This window comes from Manis javanica, chromosome 2 (assembly GCF_040802235.1).
Source record: "Manis javanica isolate MJ-LG chromosome 2, MJ_LKY, whole genome shotgun sequence".
NCBI classification, from domain to species: Eukaryota; Metazoa; Chordata; class Mammalia; order Pholidota; family Manidae; genus Manis; species Manis javanica.
This window is the reverse complement of record NC_133157.1, coordinates 150,046,076-150,072,885: the sequence shown is the minus strand read 5'-3', so window position 1 is coordinate 150,072,885 and position 26,810 is coordinate 150,046,076. Positions and strand designations below refer to the sequence as shown.

Below are 26,810 nucleotides of genomic sequence, written 5' to 3'. Positions count from 1 at the left end.
TTTTCAAAATCCTGGCTTATCTGTACAACTGACTCTCTTCATACAGTAAGAAGGCAGCTTTATTCTTTTTTCCTGCTGGTAGTTCCTCAGTTGACCACTCCAGGTGCTCACCCTGGCCTACGGTGCCACACTGTTCCTACCCTGTTGCCATCCACCAGCCCCCAACTATTGACAGCACAGAGAAGTAACCAGGATGAGTCAGCTCTATCTCCCTCCTTCCCCCAGACCTACCAGCAGCAGCACCGCCACTCCAAGGCGCTCTGCTGGCTGCAAGCCCACTTTCTGATAGGAAGTCAGGGAAATATTTTTGTTTGGCTGAATTCTAAACACCAGGGCACTTACTTACTTTGTTTTGCTGTTAATTTTATAATCCATCAAATGCTCCAATAGACACTGTTTCGATCTCTGTGAAATTTAATTAGTATTTACCATGTTGAATGGCATCTTTATGAGGATTACTGAAAGATGAAATCAAGCCCATGACTTGTATTCTAGTTTGGATGCTTGAGGGTCACAGACAGTATATTGTAGTGTACTGATGTAATGTGATCAACAAATAATGCTGTTGTTAGGTTGTGGTCTTCAAAAGGAAACAACCTTTAGGCAAACCTAAACAAATTATGGAGAGGATTGTTCTCTGAGGCTCCTAGGAATGATTGAGGTTTTTATGCTGCAAAGGCATCTGGTTCTGAAAAGTAATGTTAGGTGGTGGTTGTTTTTTCAAACCCTTGGCAAGAGGTCCTGGAGCAAATAAGACATCTGGATGAGAACAAAAATTCCATTACTTTATTAATCAAAATAACAAACAGAGCTGAGAGTCATTATAAGGCACTCTGCCAGGCATTTTTTTCAGCCCAGTAAAGCCAGAATCTTCCCTCTAGTCCTTAGAAAGAAACTGGAAGCTAATCCGTGATGAAGGCCTTGCAGTGATGGACAAGGCCAAAGGCCTCTTCCTGCCTGAAGACGAGAATCTGAGGGAGAAGGGAGACTGGAGCCAGTTTACACTGTGGCAGCAAGGTGAGCCCCTGACTTCTAGATTGTTCTCCACAGCCAATGACCTGATGGGAAGAAGGCACCTTCTGCTGATAACTTCCCAGAGCTAGGATTCCCCAACATAAAGGAAACTTACCAGAAAACCTACATTGTCAAAATCTGCTCATTGTTTTTTACAACTACATCTGAACATTTATTTGTGTGTGTACATGTAAGTATATGTGTATGTGCACTCGTGTGTGTTTGGATAAATATATATAAGTAGTATTTTGATTCCTGATCTTTCTCATTAAATGATAAGTTACAATAATAACCCTACAGTATAGGCTTAACTGAAAGGTTCACTGTGTGCTTATTAATATTACTAATGTAAGGAGCTTTCCTGAGCCTCGTTAAGCTCCCATTAAATGGAGATGATGTTACCTGCCAAAATGAGCAAGAGTTATCAGAGAGGAGCGTGAACCAGAGGGACAATGCAGTGCTAACCAGGGTTATGAGTTCTGCAAGAACCGGAAGTGGTTGATTCATGTTCAGCCTAATATTCCTTGAGCTGAACCCAAGCCCGGGTACACAGACAGAGCTCCAATATCTGTGTGTTCAATGAATTTCTATATCAATCTAGCTTAAAATGGCAGGCATCGAATTTTATCTTCAAGGCTCTTTCCAGTTCTCTTATCAAGAAATAAAGTTAACCTGGGTTAACAATAGCTATACAAAAATAAACCCATTTTCAAGACTCAACAGCACATGTTACATATGTTTAGCTACATAAAATAAATTGAGAGCAAGATAAGTAGTCAGTTTACATTAAAGGACAAATAAGCAGTTGGTTACCTCAATTATGCTTTCAGAATGGTTCATGCATAAGAAAAGGAAAAACTACTTCAATAATATTTGCAAGGACACATCCATCAGGTGGGAGATGATATGATTTTAAGTGACAGCTTTTTGCAAGCAAGATTTTTCTAATGAGATATAAAATCAGTATGTGAGCAACATGCTCATTATTGGCATATCACTAAAACAAGTTAATTCTTTTGGCCTTAAACATTCAGTTCACCACTTCATCTGATGCCTCACTAACATTCACATCCTTGCGTTTCATAGAAGCTTTCGGCCTGCCTTGAATAGCAGACATCTTGGCAGTACTTTCCAGAAACCATAGTTTCTGTTAAAAACAGGTGCCTTTAATGAAGTTGAATTATGCAAAGCTGGGGCATATAAAAGTATTAAGAAAGAAAATAAATAATGGGGGCAATAGGTTTGGAGGCAACATTTTGATTTTTAAGTCTTTGTGTATTTAAAAAAAATGTTAATTGTGGCAAAAATACATTCCTTAAGCTGTAAGGACATTTTCACTTGTGTTATTTCCAGAAAAAGACTGTATTTCTATCTTGATTTCCATTTTGATTCAAAATAATTTAGCTCTGTGTGTGTGTGTGTGAGATAGATATGTGTTTTCTGATACAGTTACAGTGAATTCAACAAGTTAATTTCTAGGTGTATTTTTTGGTGGTAAAAGAGTATGTCACATAGTTGATCTTTTAAGGAGTTTTATTAAGATGCTTTGTAGCCTTTTTTTTGTGGTTTCAGGCTTCTGGGAGGAATTCAGTAACTATCTTGTGGAAACAAATGCACTGTTTAAAGGCTTCTAAAGGCAACTAGTATCACAGCTTGCACGGAAGCAGGACTGAGCCCCTGGAGGCTGATGCTCTCTCAGGTGTTGTGGCTCAGGGACAGGGGAGAGAGAATCCTGTGGGTTTTAGGGGTCAAGAAGATGTGGCGAAGGGAAGTGGCAGGGCAGTTTCTTAGACACACTGAGAGCTCAGGTCCAGACAAAGAGGTTGATGAATATCTGACTTAGTGAACAAAGAGAGTTTGTCTAGTCTAGTTGGGAAAGGAGTCTTCTACCAGATAGTTGGAGGCTTTGAGGCTATGGCTGGAAGTTTCATTTCTATCCAGTGGCAGTAGAAATTATGGTAGGCCTCCAAATAGTATAATCTGGACTGAAGAGTGTTTATTCCTTTTTAAATGGTCAACTCTTTTGAATTGGAGAGAAAGGACAGAATCAACAAATAAAATAATGTTTTTTCCCCACAGTTATGTTTTCAAATTGTTATATGAATGTTACAGAATATCTGTCTTACTTGTTTATTAATCATCCCCGACAATGAACACTAAAGTATACGGTTAGCAATAATGCCACTGGTGCGCAGTCATTCTTTCCTCCAGATCCCACAGGAGCTGGTGCTAACCAGTATCAGTAGCCTTTATGGAGGAGCTCAGTCTGAACTTCTGAATCCTTCTCAGCCCAGTGTTCAGGTGCCCACTACCAGCTGATCAGAGTTGTCGTGCAGGGTGGGTGTTGTCATCCCAGCAGTAGAGCCTTGAAACTTAAGATATAACCCAGGACCTTTAAAAGTCCCAACTCCATGAATAGGTCTTATAAATCATATTCACATGTACAGTAACATCCAGCTGATTCTTTCAGGTCTACATGGGCAGCTAGATTTCTTTCTAGGGCCATTTTTCCAAAGAAGCAAAGTTCTCACTTCTTGAGAGTTACTTTAAACTTGGTGAGAAATCACAAAGCAGTGCCGAAGCCACACTGAGCTCAGCTCCAGGCAGTCTCCTCCGCAACTCCTGTACAGCTGCTTTCTGATCAGGATGTGGCAACATGATGAATTATGCTTCGAAACAAAGCTTTGGGGACTACCCAGGCACGGTTGGTGGCCTGGCTGCACCGCTTTCTAGCTCTGTGATGTGGGCACATTCCTAAATCTCAGGGACTCACATTCCTCATGACAGTGAAAATCATGCCTCGAGCATAGAGTTGCTCCTAGATCTAATGAGCAACACACAGTTCCTCTGCAAGTGAGAGTGTTACTTCTTTTTTATTGCATAATAGTAATAACAATAATGGAGAGGCAATTGTACGTCATGGTTAAGAACATGGATTCTGGGTCCAGATTGCTGGAATTCTAGCTCTGCCACTTACCGTGTGACCTCTGTACCCCGGTTCCTCTTCTATAAAATACATCAGCAGTGCCTTCCTCGCCAGGTGCTGTGGGCATCAGATAAGTCCCTCTAGGCAACCTTGAGAGGCACGTGAGCACCTTGGAGCTGTTGTCTCATTCCTACACCCTCACAATCACAAACAGTAAATAGCTAAAACTACCAAGAGCAATCAATCCACAGATGTCAAATATCTACTACACAGAGAATCTGTGTTTATGGACTGGGAAAGATTTATGTGTCTAAATGTCTAGAGGTGCTCTCTAACCCATTTCTGGCCAAGTGGCAATCCTAGTGACGCAATCCACTTGGTTACCATTCATTGCCTAATGTTCATGTAATACACACCTCTGCTCCAAGTGGCATATGCTCAGCCCTCACCACTGTGCCCATAGAGAGTCCAGCCACCTCTGGTTGATCCTTAACCTACCAGGCTTCACTTAACTGCTGTCTGAACAGCCAGAAACCGGAACTTGGGACTTGTGCCAAAACATCTCCAGATCCTGCGTATGGGAAAGCAGGAGAAGCAAGGACGTACAAATGCTTTATGATGGTGTACACATGAATCCATCCAGTCAGACTGACGTTTATCATTCAACTCATTTGGGGTGCTCCATTAATAACTAAAAACAGGAACTACCATTTTACTCAAGAGCCAAGAAGACTACTTAGGAAAAGCGAATATAGAAATAGAAGTTGTTTCTAAAATACCAAAGTCCATTTGATTGAGGAGAATACCTTTAAGTTTCATTCCTTGTAACTCTCATTTTATTCTCGGTATATGATTATCTTAGGACATGACTAACATTAATTAAATAAAATTAAACTCAGCTTTAGATACAGCCATCCCTTTTAGAAATCTTGAATAGGGAATCAAAATGTTTCTAGCTTTTAAAAATTCCATTTTCTCCCTCCTCCATGAGAGCAAACGATGCTGTGTGTTCCTGAGCATGTCTTCCCTAAAAAACAGTGATTTGTAGACAGTGAAGAAATTTGCATAGCCTTAGAGGCTCAAGACCAGGTCTCAAAATCTGTTCCTGACACATTCATTGAAAATGTCATCTCTCAAAGACCTCCTCCGTCTTCATTTAAATGCCATTCTTTATCAATATATGAAGGTGATTGAACAGTACATTAAATTCAGTTAAAGGTAATGTATAGGTAACTGTTTAATATAGTCCTAGAAATACATTTTTAGGTTAGAATATAATATAAGCTGTTGTCCTTCCTTAGCAGATGTATTTACTTTACTGTGGCTGCTGTAACAAATTCCCACAAACTTACTGGCTTAAAATGGCATACATGTACATCTTTATAGTTCTGGAGGTCAGAAGTCTGTGGTGGTCTCACTGGGTTAAAATCAAACTGTCAGCAGGGCTGCAATCCTTTCTGGAGTCTCCAGCTTCTAAAGTCCGCACATTTCTTACCTTATCATCCATTCCTCCAACTTCAAAGCCAGCAATGCCTGGTCAAGTCTTCCTCATTCTGTAGCACCCTGACACTGACTCTACTGTCCTCTTCTTCCACATTTAAGGACCTTGTGATTACACTGGGCTCATGCAGTTAATCCAGAGACATCTTATTTTAAGGTCAGCAGATTAGAAATCTCAGTATTGTCTTCACCCTTTATTGCCCCTTGCTATGTAACATAACACATTCAAAGGTTCCTGGGCTGGCATTGTGATCATCTTTGGGAGGGAACCATTATTCTGCCTGCCACAGGGGAAAACAAGTATTCGATGCATGCCTTGTCCATTATATATCCCTAGTGAAATAGTCCAACGCTGAGCAGAGAATTCTGGCCCTTGCTCCACCAGTCACTATCTACAGGAGCAAGACACTTTGTCTTCATGTGTTTATGCATTCTCAGTCCTGCCGTGTGGATGACGGTATAGATTCCGTGTGGTTAAAATGGGATGAGTTAAAGCATCACTATGATTTGTTTCTAACAATGGTTTTATAATTTATTGTTCTAGGAAGAAAAAATGAAAATGCCTGTAAAGGAGCTCCCAAAACCTGTTCTCTACTAGATAAATTCCCCGAGACAACAGGATGCAGAAGAGGACAGGTACCAAGAGTGTTTCAGTGCTGGGAAGAACACAGTACTAGGGATAGGGAATGCTGACATTTACAAAGAAATGGTATTTCCTTTAGCCCAATAAATGCCTCTTTTTTCATTCTCTTTTTAATGAAACATAATTTCATGTGGTTGACATCAGAATTGAGAGTGAAAAATGTTCAGTTTATCACTTTGTGGAAAATGGGCATCCTTGTTTTTAGTGCCTACCCAAAGAAATAAGAGGAGAATATAAATTCTGAGCGTTCAAAGGCTCTAATCCAGATTGATGGTAATTTTGTGCTGTCACTTTAATTCACCATTCCTCCACACCTTGATGAGTGCATGAATGGTGTGTTATATTTTCTGCGCAGATCAAATATTCCATCATGCACCCAGGAACTCATGTGTGGCCACACACGGGACCCACCAACTGCAGGCTCCGCATGCACCTGGGCTTGGTGATTCCCAAGGATGGATGCAGGATCCGATGCGCCAACGAGACCAAGTATGTTCCCTTCTAGCATCTTCTGTCTTATTCTTCACCTCTGAGGATAGGCGTCCCTTACAATAAAGCCATGTTCAGTTGGCTTATGTCTCTTCCTTTGTAACTGAAGTAGACTGAGGCAGGCAGTATTAGTCCAAACTCTTCCATCTCTGTCCCTTTGTGCTCTCTGTGGTCTGGACATGCCCAATTCTAGAGATGCCCTCCTTCATCATTTCTCCCCAGAGCACTCTCCGCTGGTCAGTGAGCCTCCTTGCTTCTCTCTCTAGAGGGGCAGATGTGCATTCAGGGTCAGCTAACCTGTACTGAGCCCTGTGCATATTACACAGTGAGCTTATTGCCTTACGTCTGGAATTACTCATCAGTACAAACACCCAGTGATACTCATAGGGTTCACTCTGAAGGAGACAGCATAGTGCAGTGGAGGCTGGCTGCCTTTCTCAAATCCTTGGCCAGTTACTTCATCCACTCAAGCCTCACAGCTCCTTCCTCATAAAATTGGCAGTGATTCTATCTGCTTTGTAGGATTGTTGGACAGATTAAATCAAATAATGCATACAAGATGCTTAGCCCAGGGCCTAGCATGAGACGGCACATGGGGTGAATGTTAGGACTCCTTCTCCCAGGCCTCTTCCTATCCAAATCCTATCACTCCCTTCACTGGGATGCCTGACTTTTGCATCCAAAATAAACCCATTATTAAGATCCAATTTAGTTTTATAAAACGGAATCTCTCCTCTGACTTCTTAGAGTATGTGTAGTGTATATTCCCAGTCCTGTTCTTTATCTTCCATTGCTTCATACTGATTAGTATATATTAACCAAATCTGTAACTGAGCTGTCAGCTCCTAGGGAGCAGACCCCAAGCTGTTGTCTTCTTACCATTGCTCATGGTCCTTGGCAGAGGCCTAAGAAAGGTGGGTGTTCAGAGTCGTTCACCTGATGGTTGGCAGACACCTGCCTGCCCTGCACAATGCAGCAGAACGAAGGGCTGTGAGAAGTGCAGATCAGACAGGATCCTTCCCCTGCCTGACATGCCTAATCAGGGTGTTAACTCAGGTTCCCATGACTCACAAATAAAAAGTCTACAAGATGAATCAGTGGGAAGGTAGCTCACTTGCTGCCAAGGTTTGGGAATCTTGACAATGGTGACTTTTTAAAGATAGGAAGGATTTAGATGCTGAAAGCTGGGGGAGAAGGGCATGAAACAACAGCATCTCCAAAGGCACAGAAACCAAGAATTACAGACCACACATGAAGAATATTGAGCAATTTAAGCAACTCACAGTATAGAATACTGTTAAAAGGTAAACTGATGCTCATTAAAATATTCTAGAGTTTATTTGCAGACACATCGATTGGAATCAGGCAGCATCAAACCAAGTGGTTAGAAGAAGCACCCCACTGACAGGAGCAGGGTGAGGGGTCCAGGGTTTTTACAGAGAAGATGCTGAAGCAAGGCCAAAGCCTTCAGCTTTGCTTACATGTACTACCAGGGCATTAGAGGCTGATGGCCTCCTGTTTGAGTGCTTTAACAGTACATAGAGAGTAAAGTTAAAGAATGAAAGTGTGGATTAGAAGCTACATCCCAGAAGATTCTGAATACCAACTAGTGGGATCAGACCTTGTTAGGAAGTTATCCCAGAAGCCATGGGTGAGTCCTAGTGGGCAGGCAGATGGGAAGAAGATTTATCAGATTGTCACAGTGGCCCACCCAAAGAGAGCTGGAATTGGGGTGCTGGAAAGAAAGGGAGAGTAAAGGGCACATGCAGGAGATATTATGAAACTGACTCAAGTGAATCTTGAGTGTATGTGGTGCAAGGGCGGGATGTCCCTGATGACTGGCAGTTTCCATCTTGTTCACTAGGCGAGTGCTGATACTTTAACAAATAGTGGAGAACTTGGGAGACATGAGGCAAGGTGAGGGGAATGAATACTGAGTTCAGTGTTTGTGTATATTTTATTTAAGTTGCTATTGGAACACAGTAGTGGAAATATCCAGTACCTGGCTGGATATGGAGGCCTGGAGCTCAGGGCAGACTTAGCAGGAGATTCTAGAGGAAGCCTGAGAGTCCACAAGCACATGTACATCTAGAAGGCAGAAAGAGAAGGGACCCAGAAGGGGTGAGGCAGCAGAAGGTAGGGCTGAGAGGACCCAGAGATGGCTGGACAGGGAGAGGTTTCTTGTCAAGACAGAATGGATCTTGCCAAGCCTCTGGGTCTACAGGGTCTCTCTGTCAAAGGGAGGAGGGGCAGGGACCAGAGAATACAGAGAGGAGGTGAGGGAATGCTGGATAAGGCAGAGACTGACGAGGTCAGCTCCTTGGAGATCAGTAAGAACCAGGGGGCAGTGCAGGTGGAGAAGGGCACCAGGCCTGACTCCTAAGCACTACCTTAGGGCTTTAAACTTGTTTGTTGTCTTTGTCTCTGTCTCTCCCTCCCTCCTGCCCTCTGTTTATTTTCTAAACTCACCTGTCTGTTCTGTTTGTAGATGCTTGGGGGAAAAAATATCAGTAGATAAAAATCCACTTAGGAACAGGCAGCAAGAGGGAAATGTATGGAACGGATCCTAGTCATCAGAGGCACAGGTGAAGGAAGGGGCACGACAGTCAAGAAGGGGAGCAGGTGGGCAATGCTTACACCAGCAGCCACGGAGGGCTCAAAATGCATAAGTGACACTGGAGACCTGGCCCAGGATCACGTCTGCAAGTGCATCCCCAGCCCAGGCTCTCAGCAAACTTCTGGGGACCATGCTTGACAAAGGAAACGACTGCCAACCCCTCCCCACAAATTTACAACATCATGAGGTTAACTGTCTTCACCTACCAGAAGTAGTTATAAGCCTCAGTCACCTGGTGGGTGATTTTGAATAAAAGTATTATCTTGGCAGCCCCTCAGTTTCCACTGTGCTAAAATACAGTCTACTTCACACGATGGCAGGTACCTGCTGATAACAATAATTCACAGGTGGTGCATCTTGCCTAGTAGTTATTAAAAAGTACTTGTCACCCACCTACTTATTATTGGGCCAGGACAGCGATTTTGTAGAGGATGAAATGCTTCACATTCTCTTGGTGCCTTTCTGCCCCATGTGATTGCTGGTCAACATGCTCGCCAATCCCTCCCATTGTACTTGCTGTATGTAGTTACATTCTTGTCGTTAACCATCCTTAGCTCAAGACTGGTTGGGCCAGGTTGAATACTTACTACAAAAGTAGTGTTTTTCCTAAGAGAAATAGGTCAATTTAATTAAAGTACTGTGTAATGCTAATAGTGAAAATAGCTAGCATAACAGGCAGCTAGTGTATAAGCTTTGAGGATAGAATGACTGTAATAGGAAATCTGGACCTTTCAGGCTGTTATTGTCAAAGTGTGTGAGTGTGGCAAGGGACAATACATATGCCAAGAAATGAGGCTTCCTTGGGCTAGGCAACATGAAGCAAATTTTGAGAGCATCTCAGCTTCCAAAAGAATAGGTTACTCATAGCAACTTGTGCCCTGTAGTCCTCAGGTACTAAAAATCATGTTGCCATTTCTCCCACGCCATGCGATTCCTGCTAGTATGCATGTTGCTAAATATTCCAGCATGGTGAAACATGGCACAACTCTTTCTGTCTGAGGATGAGCTTGCAGAGATGTGGGCAAAACCATCAAACATTAAACGATCACTTAAAAGTAAACCATGCTTCTGATTACAAAAATGGTGCCTGTTCCTTGTGCATAATTTGTAACTCAGACACACACAATAAAAAAATTAAATATTAGCGTTGATGTCAGTGCTCAGAGATCTTGTCCTGATGCTTCTCATTCTGTATATGTGTGTATTCATCATCACGATAACGATGATGAAGATGACGAAGAACGTAGTGACATTTCTCGTGCTTACTGTGTGCACAAACCAGTTCTAAGCATGCTAATCCATTAACTCATGCATCCTCACAACGATCCTATGAGATTATTAAAATGTCTGTTTTACAATTGATGAGACTGAGGTATAAAGATGCTGAGTAACTTTCTCAAGGTCACTGAGCTTAGTAGGTATTGACTGATATTTTTATTTGTTTCCTAGGGCTGCTGTAATACACAGCTACAAACTGGGTGACTTGAAATAACAGAAATGTATTCTGTCATAGTTCTGGAGGCCAGAAGTCTGAAATCAAGTGCTAGGAGGCTTCTCGAGTCTCAGAGGGAGAATCCATTCTCTGCCTCTCTCCTGGCTTCTGGTGGCTGCTATCAGTCCTTGGCATTTCCCGGCTTGTGGACACGTCACTCCAATCTCTTCCTCCACATCCCCTTCTCCCTGTGTCTTCTCCCCTTATTTTCTTTTATAAGGACTCTTATCATTGGATTTAGGGCCCATCCTAATCCAGGATGATCTCATCAAGTGGACTTACTTTTTGTGGGTCACCAGTCAACGTACTACAAAACTGTAACCAAGGTTTAGTCCCAGGCAGTCTGCCTTGAAAGCCTGTGATCCTAGCCTCACCGCATAGCCTTCTTATCAAGAATTTGGGGAATTTGGGGGTTTTGTTGTTGTTTATAAAATTAGAATCATGCTATATTCATGAGGCGATCACCATGAATGCTGGTTTTAATGTCCAGCCAACAGAGCGTCAAGTAGAGAAAACTGGGGAGTCTCCATTTCTGGGCTGTTCATGTCGCACCTGACAGGCCATGCTTTGGGGTCTGTAAGAGGAGCTTGTTAGCAATCTTGACCTAGAGGTAAAGAAACTTACTCAGTGGATAAACACGCCACTGGCATGTGGGAATTAATTGTTACCCTTGTGGCATGGCCAAGTTGCATGAGCTTTGAATGAGCCCAGAGAAGAATTCTTCCCTCTGTGTCTCTAAGGGGGCTCCCAGGACATGCTAGAAACCATGCTTAGCAAAAAGAGGGGCCCTGCAGCTCTCCTGGAGACTCAGCATTATTGCCTGAAAATTGCCAGCCTAAAAGGTTGGACAAGACAGATGTAGTCAGGAAAGCATGCATTAGTGTCAGTGACAAACTGAAGAAATGAATTGGCAATAAGTCATTTAATTCCTCTCTAAATTGCTGTAGAAATAATGGCCATTTCCCACATACACTAGTATTTTATCACACCTTTTTTCCATTAATCTCTCAGGTTTCCAATAAGGAAGATTATGTGGAAAGCATGCTAAAATGTTAGCAGTAAGAGAGAGACTTAATTTTTTTAACCCACATGAACTGTTCATAGATAATGCTTGTTTTGTTTTCATAAAGTGTCCAAGAAGATAAAGTAAGTCTTAAAATTTTCTAATCACATTATAGAAGCTATGAATCACTGAATCATTTAGACCCAAATAATTTTGCCCCTACTTTCAATTTTTTTTGTTTGTTTCCCTGAAATCATAGATTTTCTTTTTCACAAAATATACCCATCTCTTCTGTCCAAATTGTAGGGTGACCTTATCCACAAGTCACCATTCATGCCCATCTGAGATTGTAAGACAAAAATGACATTTTTGACTGGATGTTTCCTAATGGTTTGTTACTGAATACTAACATTTTTGTCATCTTCTTGCCCTTGAGCAACTCAGTGAATTAAAAACATCAGGGAAGTTTCTTTACCCCTGTTCTGGTTAGCATAGTGTATTTATGGCTGTTCGTATGCACAGATATGTATCTTCACTTCCACAGGAATGGCAGGTTCCTACACTGAAAATAAATTGTGTCCAAACATTTTGTTCATCAAACTAATTTTTGAGAAGCTGGAAGATTAGAATCCATTTTCCTATGACAATATTACATGATGTGGAAGTTCCTGGGCCAGCCCCCAAAAGCTCTTTAATTCTGATCTTTATTAACAGCACTCTATAACCAGTGACTATTTATAATAATGTTTTTAAGGGAAAATGCATCCTGAGTTTTCACTTCAGATTTTAACATTGGGTTTCTTCATAAAATCAAATTAAGAGCACTGAAAGTCACATGATCTAGGTTCCTCCCAGCTTTCCCTCTTATTAAGTGTAACTTTAGACAACTTGTTAATCTCTTTAAGCCTTGATTTCCTCATCTGTAAAATAGGAAGAATAAAAGTATGTCTTCCTATAGTTTTGAGTGTTAAAGTAGTCCACATAAATGCACTCAGAACTGTATTTACAAAGTACTCTGTAGTAAATCACTCAGTATATTCAAGTTTTATTCTCCTCTTGTCTGATTGCTGCAGAAATGGACACTCTGGCCTCTTATATTCCAGGCACTCCTACAACACTGAGGTCGTTCTTGTAACCTGGAGTGGGTATTCTGACAGGGATGACGGGCTTTAAGGAGTTAGGAGAGGAACAAGAGGGGAAACCCAGGTACACAGAACCAGGAATGGTGAAGGAATGGCACAGGTGCAAACAGGGACTGTAATTGGATAGGCCTGGAGCCATAAGGGATGCTGGGAAGGGGGCAGGGCAGGAGCACAGCCAGTCACTGCCCCCATGCCCTGCATTTCTTCTTTTTCTCCACTTGCCTACACCCTTGAACTACAGATGTGGTGGAGGGGCAGTGGCATCGCATCTGTGCAGCCTTGCAAGTTTTCCTCTCCCTCTTCCCTTTTTTTGCCCTTTTTTGTCTTCTTAGCTATTATAGAGCCCTCTGCTACTGGGTGACATGGGGCCAAGAGGAGGCAGTGAAAAGCTGTGGAGAGAAGCGGTGCAGGGGTGGTAAGAGGGCTGAATCTGGATTCTCCAGGCCTACCTGCCGAAGAGAAACTCCCTGTGGCAGCCTGGCTGGAATGATGTCCCCCTGAGGGGTTGTGAGCTATACTAGGGGTGCATATACACAGATCCTGTTGGGGAAAGAGATTCCTTGTGAAGTTAGCCATCTTTTATTGAAATTACTATTTTGGCATTAAACAGAACAGGGAATACTATACCCATGTCTCAGATGCAAGCTTGTTAAATATATCCCATGAAATGTAATATGAAAACTGAATCCCTATCCAACAGCTTGACTCAAAGAATTAAGAGAATTTTAGTGCTGAAAGTGTTGTCGGGCAATCCAATCCAGAGAGAGCTCCCTGTGCACTAGGTGAGACCGCAATGAGAGGGTTCCTGACTCGGAGTGAGAAAGAATTCATGAGCAGGTCAAGCAGGTACAAACAAAGAGTAGTTTAACAAGGCAAAAGTACACACTCGAGGAGAGAGTGCAGACATGCCTGAGAGGTGAGTGACATGGTGGGGCTCAGGTTGGGTGGTCTTATAGCTGCAGTTTAAGCAGGGGGTGGTGTATTCATCAGGATGGGGGGTATTCTAAGAATTGAGAGGGTATAGCTTTGGGGGGTAGAGTGTTCCTGGCCTGGGGCAAGTCCCTGCTATGAACTAGGTAGACTGAAATAAGTCAAGGGAAAGGCTAGGTTGGGAGAAAGGCTTTCATTCTTTAGAGTTGCCAGCCTGGCTGGGCAGCATCAGTCTCTTCCAGCCACTGCTTGCACTCTGTAGCCATAGCGTACTCTCTACTTTCCACCTGCCCCTTCTGGGAGGCACTTCATGGGTGGGTCCTTGGTGACTGACAGGTGCCAGGCCATTTATGTGCCAGGAACAGAGGGGAGGAGAGAATGGCTGTTTTCTCTCCACCCCTTGCCCAGAGAGGCTGCAGCTGTAAACATCCACTGATATGTAAATGGACTAAGGCCAAGCAGGAGATGCTGGAAATTCTGCCATTTACCCCACAGAGGGGATTTCCAGAAAATAGTGTGATGCCATCTTTTTGTCCTTAGATGGTCTTCCTCAGAACTGTCATGGCACGAAAGGTTGTGATTCTTAGGGTGCTAATGAGCATTTAATATATTTCGAGGTGAAATCAGGGTCAACTTCACCTCCATGTTGGAACCAGTCAGTTTTGGCAGGTCTGTTACCTATACCCTCCCTCCCCACACCTTGAGAGAACATTTTACACAGAATGTTTAGAATATAAATAAACATCTAAGCAAACAAACACCAGCCAGATGTAAACAACATCAAAGTTCCCCTTGCTGCTCATGTCTGGCTATCTACCTACTACAACAAAAGGACCTTAGAGGTCATGTTCCCCTCTACCATTGCACAGATGGGGAAACTGAGGCCCATAGGTTAAAATGCAGTATCTTAGTCACATGGCTAGTTAGCAGAAGTCAGAACAAGAATACAGATGCCCTAGCTTTCAGAAAAATGATTTGTCCAGACAGAGATAGAGTTTGTGTATGCATGTATTTCTGTCACTTATGTTTTAGGAGAGGAAGAAGGAAGTAGCAATAATGCAGTTTCATGTTTCAAGGACAGTATGTGCCAGGATTTCTAATGCAGTTGAAACTGAGGGATTTCAGTAGATCAGAGCTAATAAGAACTGGTAGCCTTATCCCTGAGCTCTTTGTCCCTTTTCTGTATTCCACTCAGCCTGGTAAATGTGTTATAGGCCACCTGGGCATAGCAGCTATAGGCCCTGACAATATCCTCTATCCTCTAGAACCATGAACTTGAGCTAAAAGTTTGGGTTGTAATGAAGCAAGTCTAGTGAATTTCTGCATCTTCCATAGAATCACAATATCACTGAAAACCTCTGAACTTGCTTCCATATGATTCCTTTCCTGGAAAATTAGAACCGTATCATTTGCCTACCTCAGAACACTTTAGCAAAGATCACTGAGATATGTTCTATAAAGTTTTTAAGCAGAAGATTCTATACACACCTAGTATCATTAACATTATTGATACTGATAAGTCTGTGACAAAGTTAAAGTTATTAGGTGTGTTCTATCACCATTATATCTATTATAATTATTTATAATAATTTGAAAAATTGAGGAATTAGATATTGCTTTATCTTGTGACCAGATAGTCTTGTATCTTTTGGCAAACTGAGGAGAGGTGTTCTTCTCATAATGGCAAGAAATTCTTAAAGTAAGCCAAGGTGGCTGTCTGGGGATGGGGTGCAGCTCCTCACCTCCAGTTTTGCTTTGCTGAGACTTCAGAGCAAGGCTGTGTGAGCACCTTCAGGAAGATTTCCTTCAAAGGCAACTCTGAAAGTCTTGTCTCCGGAAGACTCTTCCCATATTATAATTTGAATGTAACTTAATCGTACTTGGTGGAGATTTGCACACAAATTTGTGAGCACGTGACTTGAGAAATGTTCCTTTACATTGTGAAGAGGGTCTTCATTTTTCATTCAGAAGAGGTCTAAAGAGCTTTGACATCATTATGTTCCTTCTGTCATGGAAAACCGCTTGCCTTCTGCAGGCAGGTGCTGTATCTCTGGTTTATCTCCAAGTCACTCAGACTGTACATTGCTGGGCTAGGGTTTTATTATTCCTTCCTTTCAGATTCAGTAGAGCTGCACTGTTACTCATTCTGACTCTCATAAGTGATAGGAAGACATTATTTACACATTTAGAAGGAATATACATTTAAGAATCTACATTAAGTAAGTGAGTATCTTTGCTGTTTTCTGAGAAATGTTGAAAGAAAAAGGAAGGGGCAAATAGAAGTCTAATAAGACACACTTCCCCAAGAATTTTTTGGCCCAAAAGGAATCCAGCCCTTTGGAATACCTCACAGACTTTTTGTTTAAAAAAAATTGTTCAATCAAATGTTTAGTCCATCTTGACTTACAATGTCTGAAAAGCCACGAAGCAGTGGTAACTTATGTTCCACCCTTATAGGCATTGGTGTTCTGTGAATGAACCAGTGTGTTTGAACGCTAAAAGCTTTTCCTAATTCACAGGGAATTTAAGGTAATGAATGGTATGTTCAAGATTTTTCTCCTATAAATCATTCCTAAATCTTTGGCTTTCTTATGCCCACCAGAATCTAATGAAAAATGTCATTTTGTACAGCCTAGAATTTTCTATTTAGTTAGATGTTACTTCCAGTACTTTAGATCAGTTCCAGATTTTCTGCCACTCGAAAAAACATGGAGAGTTCCTGTCTTTGCAGCACACAGCATATTTCACAGATTCTCCTAAAGATCTTTGATATCTCACCCCCTTGGACATTTCAGTTTTCTCAAATGAAGGCAAATTCATAGGGAGTGATGCCAAGGTAATTTTTGCTAACATTATACCAGTTCCCAACATTAGCACCTTTATCTTTTTTCTTTTCTGTTCTATGTTTTCTTTCCTCCTCTGTTTTATATTCTCTGTCATTAATTGACTATCTACCATGTGCCAACAGATGTTAATCTTCACATCAGCTATGCAGATGAAGATATAAAGGCTCATGTAGGCGAAGTTACTAACCCTAGGTCACATAGCAGTTAAGTCCCAGAGTCATGAATTGAAATCTCCCCTTCAGAGACCATAACTTCTCCATTGCGCTGAGCTGTTTCTCTCCCCTTTTCTCTTCTACCATGTGTTCACTCCCCTTTGCTTTTCCCTTTTTACTTATTAAATTGTGGTAAATACACATAATGTAAACAGCGCCATCTTAACTATTTTTAAGTGGACATACAGTATAGTGGCATTAAGTACATTCCTACTGCGCTACCACTACCAACACCCACCCTCAGAGCTCTTCATCCTGTAAAACTGAAGCTCTGTACCAGCTGCACAACAGCCCCCCACCGTTGTGTATGGTGTGAATTTGCCTACTCTAGGTACCACATGTAAGTGGAATCATACTCTATTTGTCCTTGTGTAACTAGTTTTTTTCATGTAGCATAATGTCCTTAGAGTTCATCTCTGTTGTAACATTGTCAGAATTTCCTTCTTTTTTAAGGCTGAGTATTGCGAGTATATGCCATATTTTGTTTATCTATTTATCTATCGGTAGATGCTTGGGTTGCCCCCACCTTTTGGTACTGGGAATAATGCTGCTCTGAGTGTGGTTGTCCTGTCTTTCTCTTTTAATACACTTCTCCCCACCCCCATCTTCTACCTGTACTGTCGACTTGTCAGTGGTACCCACTGGCAGGGCATTGTCCCACTGATAACGCTAAGACCTAGAAAATGGCAGTCCAACTATATAAGCTATAGATCATTTTACTTGTGTTTTCTTATCATTTTCATTTTGTTTCTTAACTTTGTCTTTCTCTTCAAATTTTATTTTGTATGGTAATGAATACATGTTCTGTCATTGGCTCCTGAGTCTATATATTTCTGTCCTTTGCTACACTTGGATGGAGCTCCAATTGAGTTCTTTGAACCTTAAAAGAAATTTTATCAAAGAGTCAAGCCCCACATGGTTATTAAATGCAAGACATCAGGCTAGATGTATGAGATAGCATACAAGGTGGGGCAGCGGGGAGGGAAGGGTAGCAGAAATGGGAGATCGGATTCCCAACTTCAAGGAACTTTTAACTTGCAAATATTTGTTACTTTATCAATTACTTTAAATAATTTGGAGATGTTATTGTCAGGTTCATTCAATACAACTGAGAGACCCTCCTCCCGCGCCTCCCATCTCCTTACCAGGACCTTCGGCTGTGGCCGGAGACATTTCTGGTTCTCACACTGGTGGAACAGTGCTACTGGCATCAAGTGGGTAGAGACCAGAGATGCTGCCAAATGTATACCAAGCACAGGACAGCCCCTCACAACAGAGAATTACCTGGCCCAAAATGTCAATAGTGCTGAAGTTAAGAAACCCAGTAATATGTAATATTGTGTAATTTAGTATTTGTTAATCACTTAGTAATGAACATAAAAAGATACAAATTATTTTCCTAAGGAAAACTTCCTTATGATAAGGCAGTAACTTACTATCAAGCTAGCATTTTCCATCCTGTAATTTTAATGATTTGCCAATCCAGGATGTAAAATTTCAAATGCTTAAGTGGAATTTTAATTTCTAAAGAAAATTCCATAGTAAAAATTTCATTTTAAAAACATAATTTAGTATTTAGTATGTTGACAGTTAATGTATATTTTTTTTTAAAGTAACATTAGCATGATTAATGAATATTCTTTGGATTTGAAAAGCATTATGTAATTTCCCCTGCCATATTTCTCTCAGTTGTTTTATTGAGGCTAACACTACATTTAGATCTTAGTGCCTATACAGATATTTTATGAAGTACTGCTCAAGCCCCTGAAGGATATTTTGCAGGCCCAATTTAAAATATTTCATGGACAACCCACGTGCATAGCAGATGACATCAAAAATGTAAACAAAATCCATTCCCAACCTGCCCTTCCATGAAATGGAACTTTCTTTCATCAAATGGAAATTAGCAAATGGAATTGGTTGAAAAACTCATTTAGAGGTGCACTAATGCTGTGCCAGTTATCCTGCAGGGCATAGAGATGCCTAAGAGTCATCACCCATCAGTCTAAACCAGTCTCTGAAAGGCCAGGGAGGATACCACAGAATCCTTGATCAGGAAGTCACCCTGGGGAGGACCGGCTGGGGCACGTGTTGGAATGCTAGCCTTACTAACCAAGCCTCACCTAGGCTCAGGCCAGGAGTAAGTGCAGGGCCTGGGACAAGATCAGCATGCCGTTCTCACCAGGTCCCTGCCCTTTGCACACCTTCAAGTGCTGAGTGTTGGAAATTGATGTTCATGGTATGAGTCCTGAATTGCTTTCTTAGTCACCAACAAAAGAATAAATCCTGGCCTTGTGTTTCAGTTATCTAGTCGTATTCCAAAGGTTATCACAAAAGGCTTTCCTGCACGTAGACATGAATTGATTCTCAGGCATGTGAACCACAATGTAAATCAACGTTTTTCTGTTCCAGGACATGGGAAGAAGGCAGGGTGCTTATCTTTGATGACTCCTTTGAGCACGAGGTGTGGCAGGATGCTGCGTCTTTCCGGCTGATATTCATCGTGGATGTGTGGCACCCAGAGCTGACACCCCAGCAGAGACACAGCCTTCCTGCCATTTAACATGTCATGCAGGCTGACACACTGGAAAGAGGCTGCCTTTCTGGTTCTGTCTCCTTGGTTGCGGGGATAGAAGTTCCAAGTCCAAGGCCCTTAATTCCCTTGATTCAGAGTCTGAAAACTTCTGAACCTCCTTCTAGCATTAGAAGACACGAAGGGAGTGTTCTCCATGCTGTGGTATTTAGAAAATGCCCTGCTGCCTTTCACCCTTGGCAGTCCTGAGCTGATGCCCGTATTTCAGGTGATACACGATAGCTTCTACCATGTCAGCCAAAGGTATTTTTTCCACTTAGAATAGACCTAAATCAGTGTACAATAAGAATATATATATAGAAACTGTGAATGGATTGCTTTAGTTTGTAATTTTTCTATGGAACTATATTTTTATAGGGTAGCTAGACGATTTTGTCATTGTACACCACTACTTTTTTGTTTATTTTTAATAGCAAGCTGTGTAAATGCTTTACTTCTAGCTGTTTAATGGCAACTTTCCTGGTGAACTTGGACTTCCCTCTTTTAATTATTTTTAGTAAAAAACACTCATATGAAGGAAGCAATTTTATTTTCCTAATACAAAGGAGAAAATGTAATTATGCCAATGTCTGTGAACAGTGCTGCTCTCTACCCATTGAGTCTATTTGCTTTTTTACCTTCGTTATGAGCCAGTGTATTAATTTCTCTCCTTACTATGTGAATGGTGGAGATACTGTCAAAATTGTTTTTCTTTCTAAGAGGAACTTTTTACACTGAAAAGAGACATGGAATCATTTTATATTGAGTTATAAGAATGCCACATGTAAATTTTGTTAATGTCAAGAATTAGGACTCAGGCGGGGGAGAAAAGGTACAATTTCTCAGAGCAAAAATGTTCTGTCCCTATCAGGAAGACAGGTGGCTGCTAGGATATCTGGCTCCTTGGCCTCTTTGCCATCTATGAGAGAGGGCCAGCAGCCAGAGTCTTTGTGTATTATAGGTCCATGTGAGTGTCCCATCACAATTTTGTAAAATATGAAGGATGGAAGAGTGGAAAACACAGAATACCAAAACTGTTGTCCTGGTTTTAAGTTTGCCTTCCTCTTTGAAAGTTTGGAAGACTTTTCCACCTCACTGGCTTGAGAAACCTCTGTCACTTAAACATCACTTTGAAATAGCAGTTATGCATTGTTTAGCTTTACTATTATCCACAGCATTAGAAATAACAATTGAAAACTGGTCTTGCGTGCTCTTTCCAAAGGTGAATAAGTCATTAGTTTAGAAGAGTATTAATGTGTTAAATTTTGTCATTTTTAAATCAAAGCTAACTGGAAATACTAGCTTTAAGAATGTAATGATATTCATGCACCTGAATTTTAAGCCAGCATGAACAAAAATGCAGAAATGACACATAGGTTACCAAATTTCATTCACAGGTAGAAAACACTTGGCTTTCTTTTCCATGTAAGGACAAAGATGCTTTCTTTATCTCATTTAAAGAATACCATTCTTCAGAATTGAAATGGACCCTGCTTGCTTGTCCTTATAGACACTGGCTTCTAGGAGAAGAATTTGCAAAAGACTTATCCTGTCCCATTCTCTGTTGATAATGTTTAAAAATCCCACTAAAATAGATCAAGAAGCATGCGAGGAAAAATATCAAAATTAATTACTGAAGTCAGAAGGAAAAACCAAGCTTTTAAAACATAAAAAGGTATTTGTATCCTTCAGTATTTATTGAACAGAAGAAATGACTGATAAAGGACAATCCAATCCAATGCCCATGTAGTAACATTCATGTCCCTTACTGAATTTGGTTCTTGTATGTATATTGCATACACATAAAGAAATTCAAAGTATAAATTGTCACTGTTAAACCATCAGCTTACATTCACTTAATGAAACCATGGAATAGAGTAAAATCTAAATCTTAACTTAATATTTATAATACGGTATTTAAAATCAGGTCACTACTAAATATTGCCAATTGAAAAGCCAAAATTATTATCACCACTGCAAAGTGTTGGCTTTAATCAACTCCAATAGCATTTTAATGCCTTGGATCCCACCCAGAACTCTTTTATAAATCCAAGTAATAAAATGGATTATCTAATTCACTTTAATTCTTCATCTTCCTTCCCTATGTCATGGAATATGGAAAAATGTTTCAGTCACTGCACTGGTGGTAGTATTTCAATGTTGTTTTGTTACACAAAATGGATTGGTTTTATTTATACTGTGATACAGTTGGTTGAGAAATATTTTTAATTCTACTTCAATTTTATTTCAAGGGTGGAATACAAAAGTGACTCCTCTTATTATTTTATACCAGTAGAAAAAAATTAAAACACTACATCCATTGAGAAAGAGATGTAATAAATAGTTAAGTTTAGTACTAGTATCTGTTGGGGGTGATTATGGCCAGTTGAACCATCTTGTTTCTTTGAATTTTTTAACTAACCCTCCCAAAAACTACGATGTAAAATCATATTTTACTTCCCATTATCAACTAAAATACTTTTTATTTGACATTGAGCACCAACTGGTCATACTAATAAATGCCCATGTCATGCAGATGGCTGAGAGAAGAAGAAATAGGAACATACAGTTGGTTTGGGGAAACATGGCACAAGTAAGGATATCATATCCTATGATATCTGTTTATTTGTATCTAATTTCCTTTGAATGGATAGTCGGGTGTCTCCATTTCTGAAGAGAATAGACAGAGAAATAAAATGATCTTTGGCATTTTATCCTGCATTCCTAATCTGTTATTTTCAGTTCTTGCATATTTAGCCATCCATAAGGGTCTTCCTCCATGGTTCACACCTACCCTCTCAGCAACAGCCAGGTCCCTTCTTCACACTTACTGGTTTCGCGAGGGTGGGGGGTTAAATGCTTTAGTAGAATTTTTCTGCCGTAATGACTTAAGTGAGGCAGTTTGAATGGATTAATTAATCACTGACATGTGTTTTCAGTGAGACCTCACCCTCCCTCTGCAGATACATGTTGCCCATGGGAAGTCACATTATTAAGTTGAAATAATCATACTTCAAGTTGTGTGTGCCTTCCTTTAAAGTCAGATCATGATCATCAGCTGGTAGCCTGACAGATGTAACATAAAAATCATTCTTGCAGGATATCAAAATAAGCAAACTCAGCAAATAACTAGATGTGCACATACATCTGAGGCTGAAAAATTTGATGCTGGTGATGAGGTCAAAGAAAATAATTCAATAAGGATGGATATTACTGTAGATACTATTGTCTCGGGGCTTTGCACTACATTAAATTTGACGATTGTGTCTGCACAGTTTAGTTCTGATGCATCTACTTGGAAATGCATATAATCTTAAATTGCAAAACCGGGGGAAGGCATCCTTACGGTGTCTCAGAAAAATCCTTATCCTAATGTAGAGTGTACATGAAATTTAGTTTTTCTTTTTTCAATTCATTTAATACCATAAACATGGGAGGGCAGACTCTTGTTTACATAAATGCCTTGCTTCATCCTCTAAACCCATCATGGAGAAAAAAAAGGCATCTCTCAACTCTTTTGTTCAATTTTGGCTGCTCAGACCAACAGCTGGTGACAGTCACTACTAGGTGGCAGGAGTGGAGGGCCTTATGTCAACTGAATGCACATGTGTCGGGGAGTCGTTGCACATGTGCTTCCTGCTGGCTGATACCACTGATGGCTGGCATTATGCAGGGACACAGGGTGACCGGGGTTCAGTCCAGAGCCAGGAGCGGCTGAGTGTTCTCATTCTCTCCTTTCTCCTCATGTTTCAGGGTCCCAGCTTCTACCACAGACTGAGACCTAATAATAGGGGAAGGAAAAAGATATGATTACAAACAATTCATGATGGCAACAATTTTAGAACTTTGGAGGGCATTCAGACATTATGTGTCCCTTGAAAGTCTTGAAAGTCAAGACATTCAAAATAACTATATAATATTTCCCCTTGTTTAACTCTGTTTTCCTTGCTTTTGTGTCTTCTACACCATATTTTTATGGAGAGAGTCATTGTGGAATCTTCTCTGAAATGTCTTGTGTTGGTGAAAGGAGCACATGTTCTAGCCACAATTCTGGTGTCTAAACATTCTGTGGCTCTCGAGATGTATAAACTCAAATAAATTTTGTTGGATTTTTAATGTTTCAAAATTCTTTTCAGAGCCTTTGTTTTTCAAAGTCATAGGAAACTTGTGTATGATGTGAAGACCGTGAGCTTTGGAATCAGATGGTAAATGTCAACTCTGCCCCTCACTGGCTGCCTGGGGAGCCTCGGGGTTCTTACACTCTCGGGACCTTTATTCTCTCACCTGTAAAGAAGTACTGTCACCTCCCTCCCATGGTATTGATAAGGACTAAAACTAGTAATAGACATGAAGAATTTGACATGTAATTACAGTTAAAATTTATGGAACACTCTATTAGTGCCATTATTGTAGTGATAGTAGTGACCTTTAGTTTTTCACATGTCCTTTCATTCTGGAGTAGTAAGTTTATATCTTGGCTTTAAAACTTGGATTGAAACCAATTATTTTCCAGCTTATAGAGACAGATATCAGAGCTATGCACATAGTAGACATTCAATAAATGTTCACAAACTAAAAGAGAAATTTAAAAACATTAAGAAACTGGTTGAATTGTTCAAATAAGCAAAATGTGCATATATGTGCAGTAAATTATTAACTCAGTAGGCTTGAGTTGCCCAAACGCTCCACATTCCAAGTCCTTCTGGACTGTCCTTGCACTGGCTCCTCTGAACTCTTGGAGTATGTTGCCTGATAAAAAGTATCTTTGTGTACCTGAGACTTTGGGTCATGCCATATAGTTTATGCGAACAATGTGATTTTTAGTGAATGCCTGAGCTTTGTGTCATACTGCATCAGTTTGCCCTCTTACAGGGGAGGAAGAAGAGCAGAAGACAGTAACCAAGGTCAGTCACACACACTGCATGCCTATGTGAACAGAGCACCCTCACAACAATAAAAACCTGAACACCAAGGCATGTGTGAATTTCCCTAGTTGGTGACACTTTGCACGTATTGTCACGTATCACTGATGAATTAAGCTCTGTGTGAGTACTGGGAGGGCAGTTTGCAACTGGTCTAGTGCTCCTGGACTCCACACAGTGCACCTCTTTGCTGATTTTAATCTGTATTCTTCTGCTGTAAAACCATCCTACCATTAGTATAACAGCTTTTCGGGGTCCTGGGAGTCCTTCTAGCAAATTATCAAACCTGAGGGTGATCCTGTGGACCCTAAACACTATATAATAACACTGAGTATTTTTTTATATTCACCTGGTATTGTTTTAAGTTCTCACATGTATGAACTGATTATTTTCACAACCCTAAGGAGTTGTGATATCATTGTCTCCATATTTATTCACTTATTATCTCCATCTTATAGGGACAAAAAAAATCAAGTATAGGAAAAACAACACAAATAGAGTAGACAACAGGACAGGTTTATCACCATCACACACTACTCGGGTATACCTAAGGCTGCGCAGCTGTTTAGCTGAAATATTTAGTGTTCATTCTACCTCACTGTAAAAATAATTTTCTGCTTCAGATTCTTATCTCTATTCAAGATATGTAGGTACTGTAGAAAGCATAAAATACAAAAAGCAAATCAGTACAATTGTCTCAAAACAATGGGCTTCTACTCTCCATATCAATCCAGTTAAATGGCCCAAGTTTAGGTACCAAGCCTAACCTTTCGAAGTGACATGGATTCATTTACCCCTAGAACAGGGCAGAGGAATCCCCTAGGTAGTAGTTTAGCTCAGTTCAACACATTTCCTGTGTTTCTCTCTTTGCTTTAGTTAAGGACAGATTGGTTCTATGTCAGAGGCTTTGGGGTAAAGAGGAGGATGGTAATTAGATTTACGTAAGGAACAAAAAAGCTAAAAACACAAAAGGCATTGAAACACAAACATGAAGAACCCAGAGCAGCACAACTGCCCCGGTAGGGCAGCTCCCTCTGCACCTGGGACAGCTGCCTAACTGCTTTGCCCTAATGCCCTGGGAGATTGGAGGCCACTCCACTTTAGAGACCTTAAACTGTATTTCTCTTCTTTCATGTAAGTTGGCTTTATTTTACAACATGGGAAGTGAATCACAGCCACAGAGTTAGACGGGACGTTAGTGACCCACCTGGATTAACCCCACAGGAAGTATTTGGTAAGGAGTCTTGCAGCCTCTTCTTGAATATATCCTTGAGAAACCTATTCTCCATGCCCCTTGAAGGGCAACTCTGCTAGGAAGTTCTTCCTTACATTGAACTCAAACCTGTCTTTTTGCAAGTTTAGTATACTGTTTCTGGTCTGTCTGCTGGAGCCACAAGAATACTAGTAATCCATCCTGTCCATATACCATGCCTTTAAATATTTAAATAGAGTGAAATTATTGCTTTTTTTTTTTGTATACTCCTCCTATTGAAGCATAGGAAATTCTTCCAGAATTGCATTAGCCTTTCTGGCACTCATATAACCAACCAAGGGAAAATATAGCTATATTTACACATGATGTTATTAAACTGTTTCTCTCCCATCTTGAAGATATGTGGTTGAGTATTGTTTTAACTTTTTAAATTTGGCTCACATTTTCCTCCATCCTTTTGGATCTTAAATTGTTACCAGCCAAATTACTGCAATTTTAATGAGTTTTGGATGTGTTTCCAAACTTTCCATGCCCTGTTTTGGGGAGCCACTTTGGGAAAAAAAAAATTCTCAAATATTGAATTTTCAAATGAAAATCATTTGTTTTCACTCACTCACGGTAAGGAATATTTGTGAGTGTCTCCTGCTATATGAGACTGCGATCAAATACTCAGAAACCTTCCTCTCTTTGTGGGAATAGTACTTCAGTTACCCAGCCATAGACCCAGGAACAGATGGGGCATCACCATGACAGGCCCCTAGAGAGCCGGTGTTTGGGGAGGGGAGGCATTTGCTCCGGAAGGGAAGGAAGGGAAGAGCTATCGTACACACAGTGATATCCTCAGAAGTTCTTGTTCAGGTGACTTGCCCCTCCACTTGGGGTCTAATCTGGATCTATCTGATTTCTTTCAATACCTGTAGCAACAGCAGGAACACAGAATGCAGCCATTAAACTGTAAATCTTGGGTGAGTGGCAGGTGCGAACCAAACATAACATTTTTTTTTCTTGTCTACATTTTCCCTGATTGAGAAGATGACCACAGCCTCTCTACTTTCAGTGTGACATAATTACATGTACCTGGTCACAATGGACATTTGATCTCAGTAATGCTATATTTGAAATTCACTGGAAAAAGAGAAAGCAAATGATGCTTTTTAAAAAGTCTAGTATATGTAAAGGAAGCCAAGAGAAACACCGTTCTTAAATCTTGCCCTCAGTCCATTTAGCTGAGTCAACATACTCTCTGGGAACAGTATCTGAGAAGACAGATCAACTGCTCACTGATAAAA

General features: G+C 40.7%; 2 protein-coding genes across 13 annotated transcripts in view; one reads left to right on the top strand and one right to left on the bottom strand.

Moving 5' to 3' along the window:
• ASPH (aspartate beta-hydroxylase) overlaps window positions 1–23,512 on the top strand; it is a 223,489-nt gene extending 199,977 nt beyond the window's left edge. For 10 of the 12 annotated variants that reach the window (XM_073229585.1, XM_073229578.1, XM_073229576.1 and 7 more), the window contains 4 exons: window positions 882–1,017; window positions 5,985–6,076; window positions 6,439–6,572; window positions 19,227–23,512. In XM_073229585.1, coding sequence (XP_073085686.1) covers window positions 882–1,017; window positions 5,985–6,076; window positions 6,439–6,572; window positions 19,227–19,377 — 513 coding nt within the window. In that variant the 3' untranslated portion in view covers window positions 19,378–23,512. Of the gene's footprint in view, window positions 1–881; window positions 1,019–5,984; window positions 6,077–6,438; window positions 6,573–10,638; window positions 12,552–19,226 lie in introns of those variants that run through there. The other 2 variants (XM_073229581.1, XM_073229587.1) reach the window with 2 other exon arrangements.
• The window catches only part of CLVS1 (clavesin 1), a 146,662-nt gene continuing 142,883 nt past the window's right edge, over window positions 23,032–26,810 (bottom strand). The window contains exon 6 of the mRNA XM_073229589.1: window positions 23,032–23,167. Within this exon, the coding sequence (XP_073085690.1) occupies window positions 23,080–23,167 (88 nt within the window). The 3' untranslated portion in view covers window positions 23,032–23,079. The remainder of the gene's footprint in view (window positions 23,168–26,810) is intronic.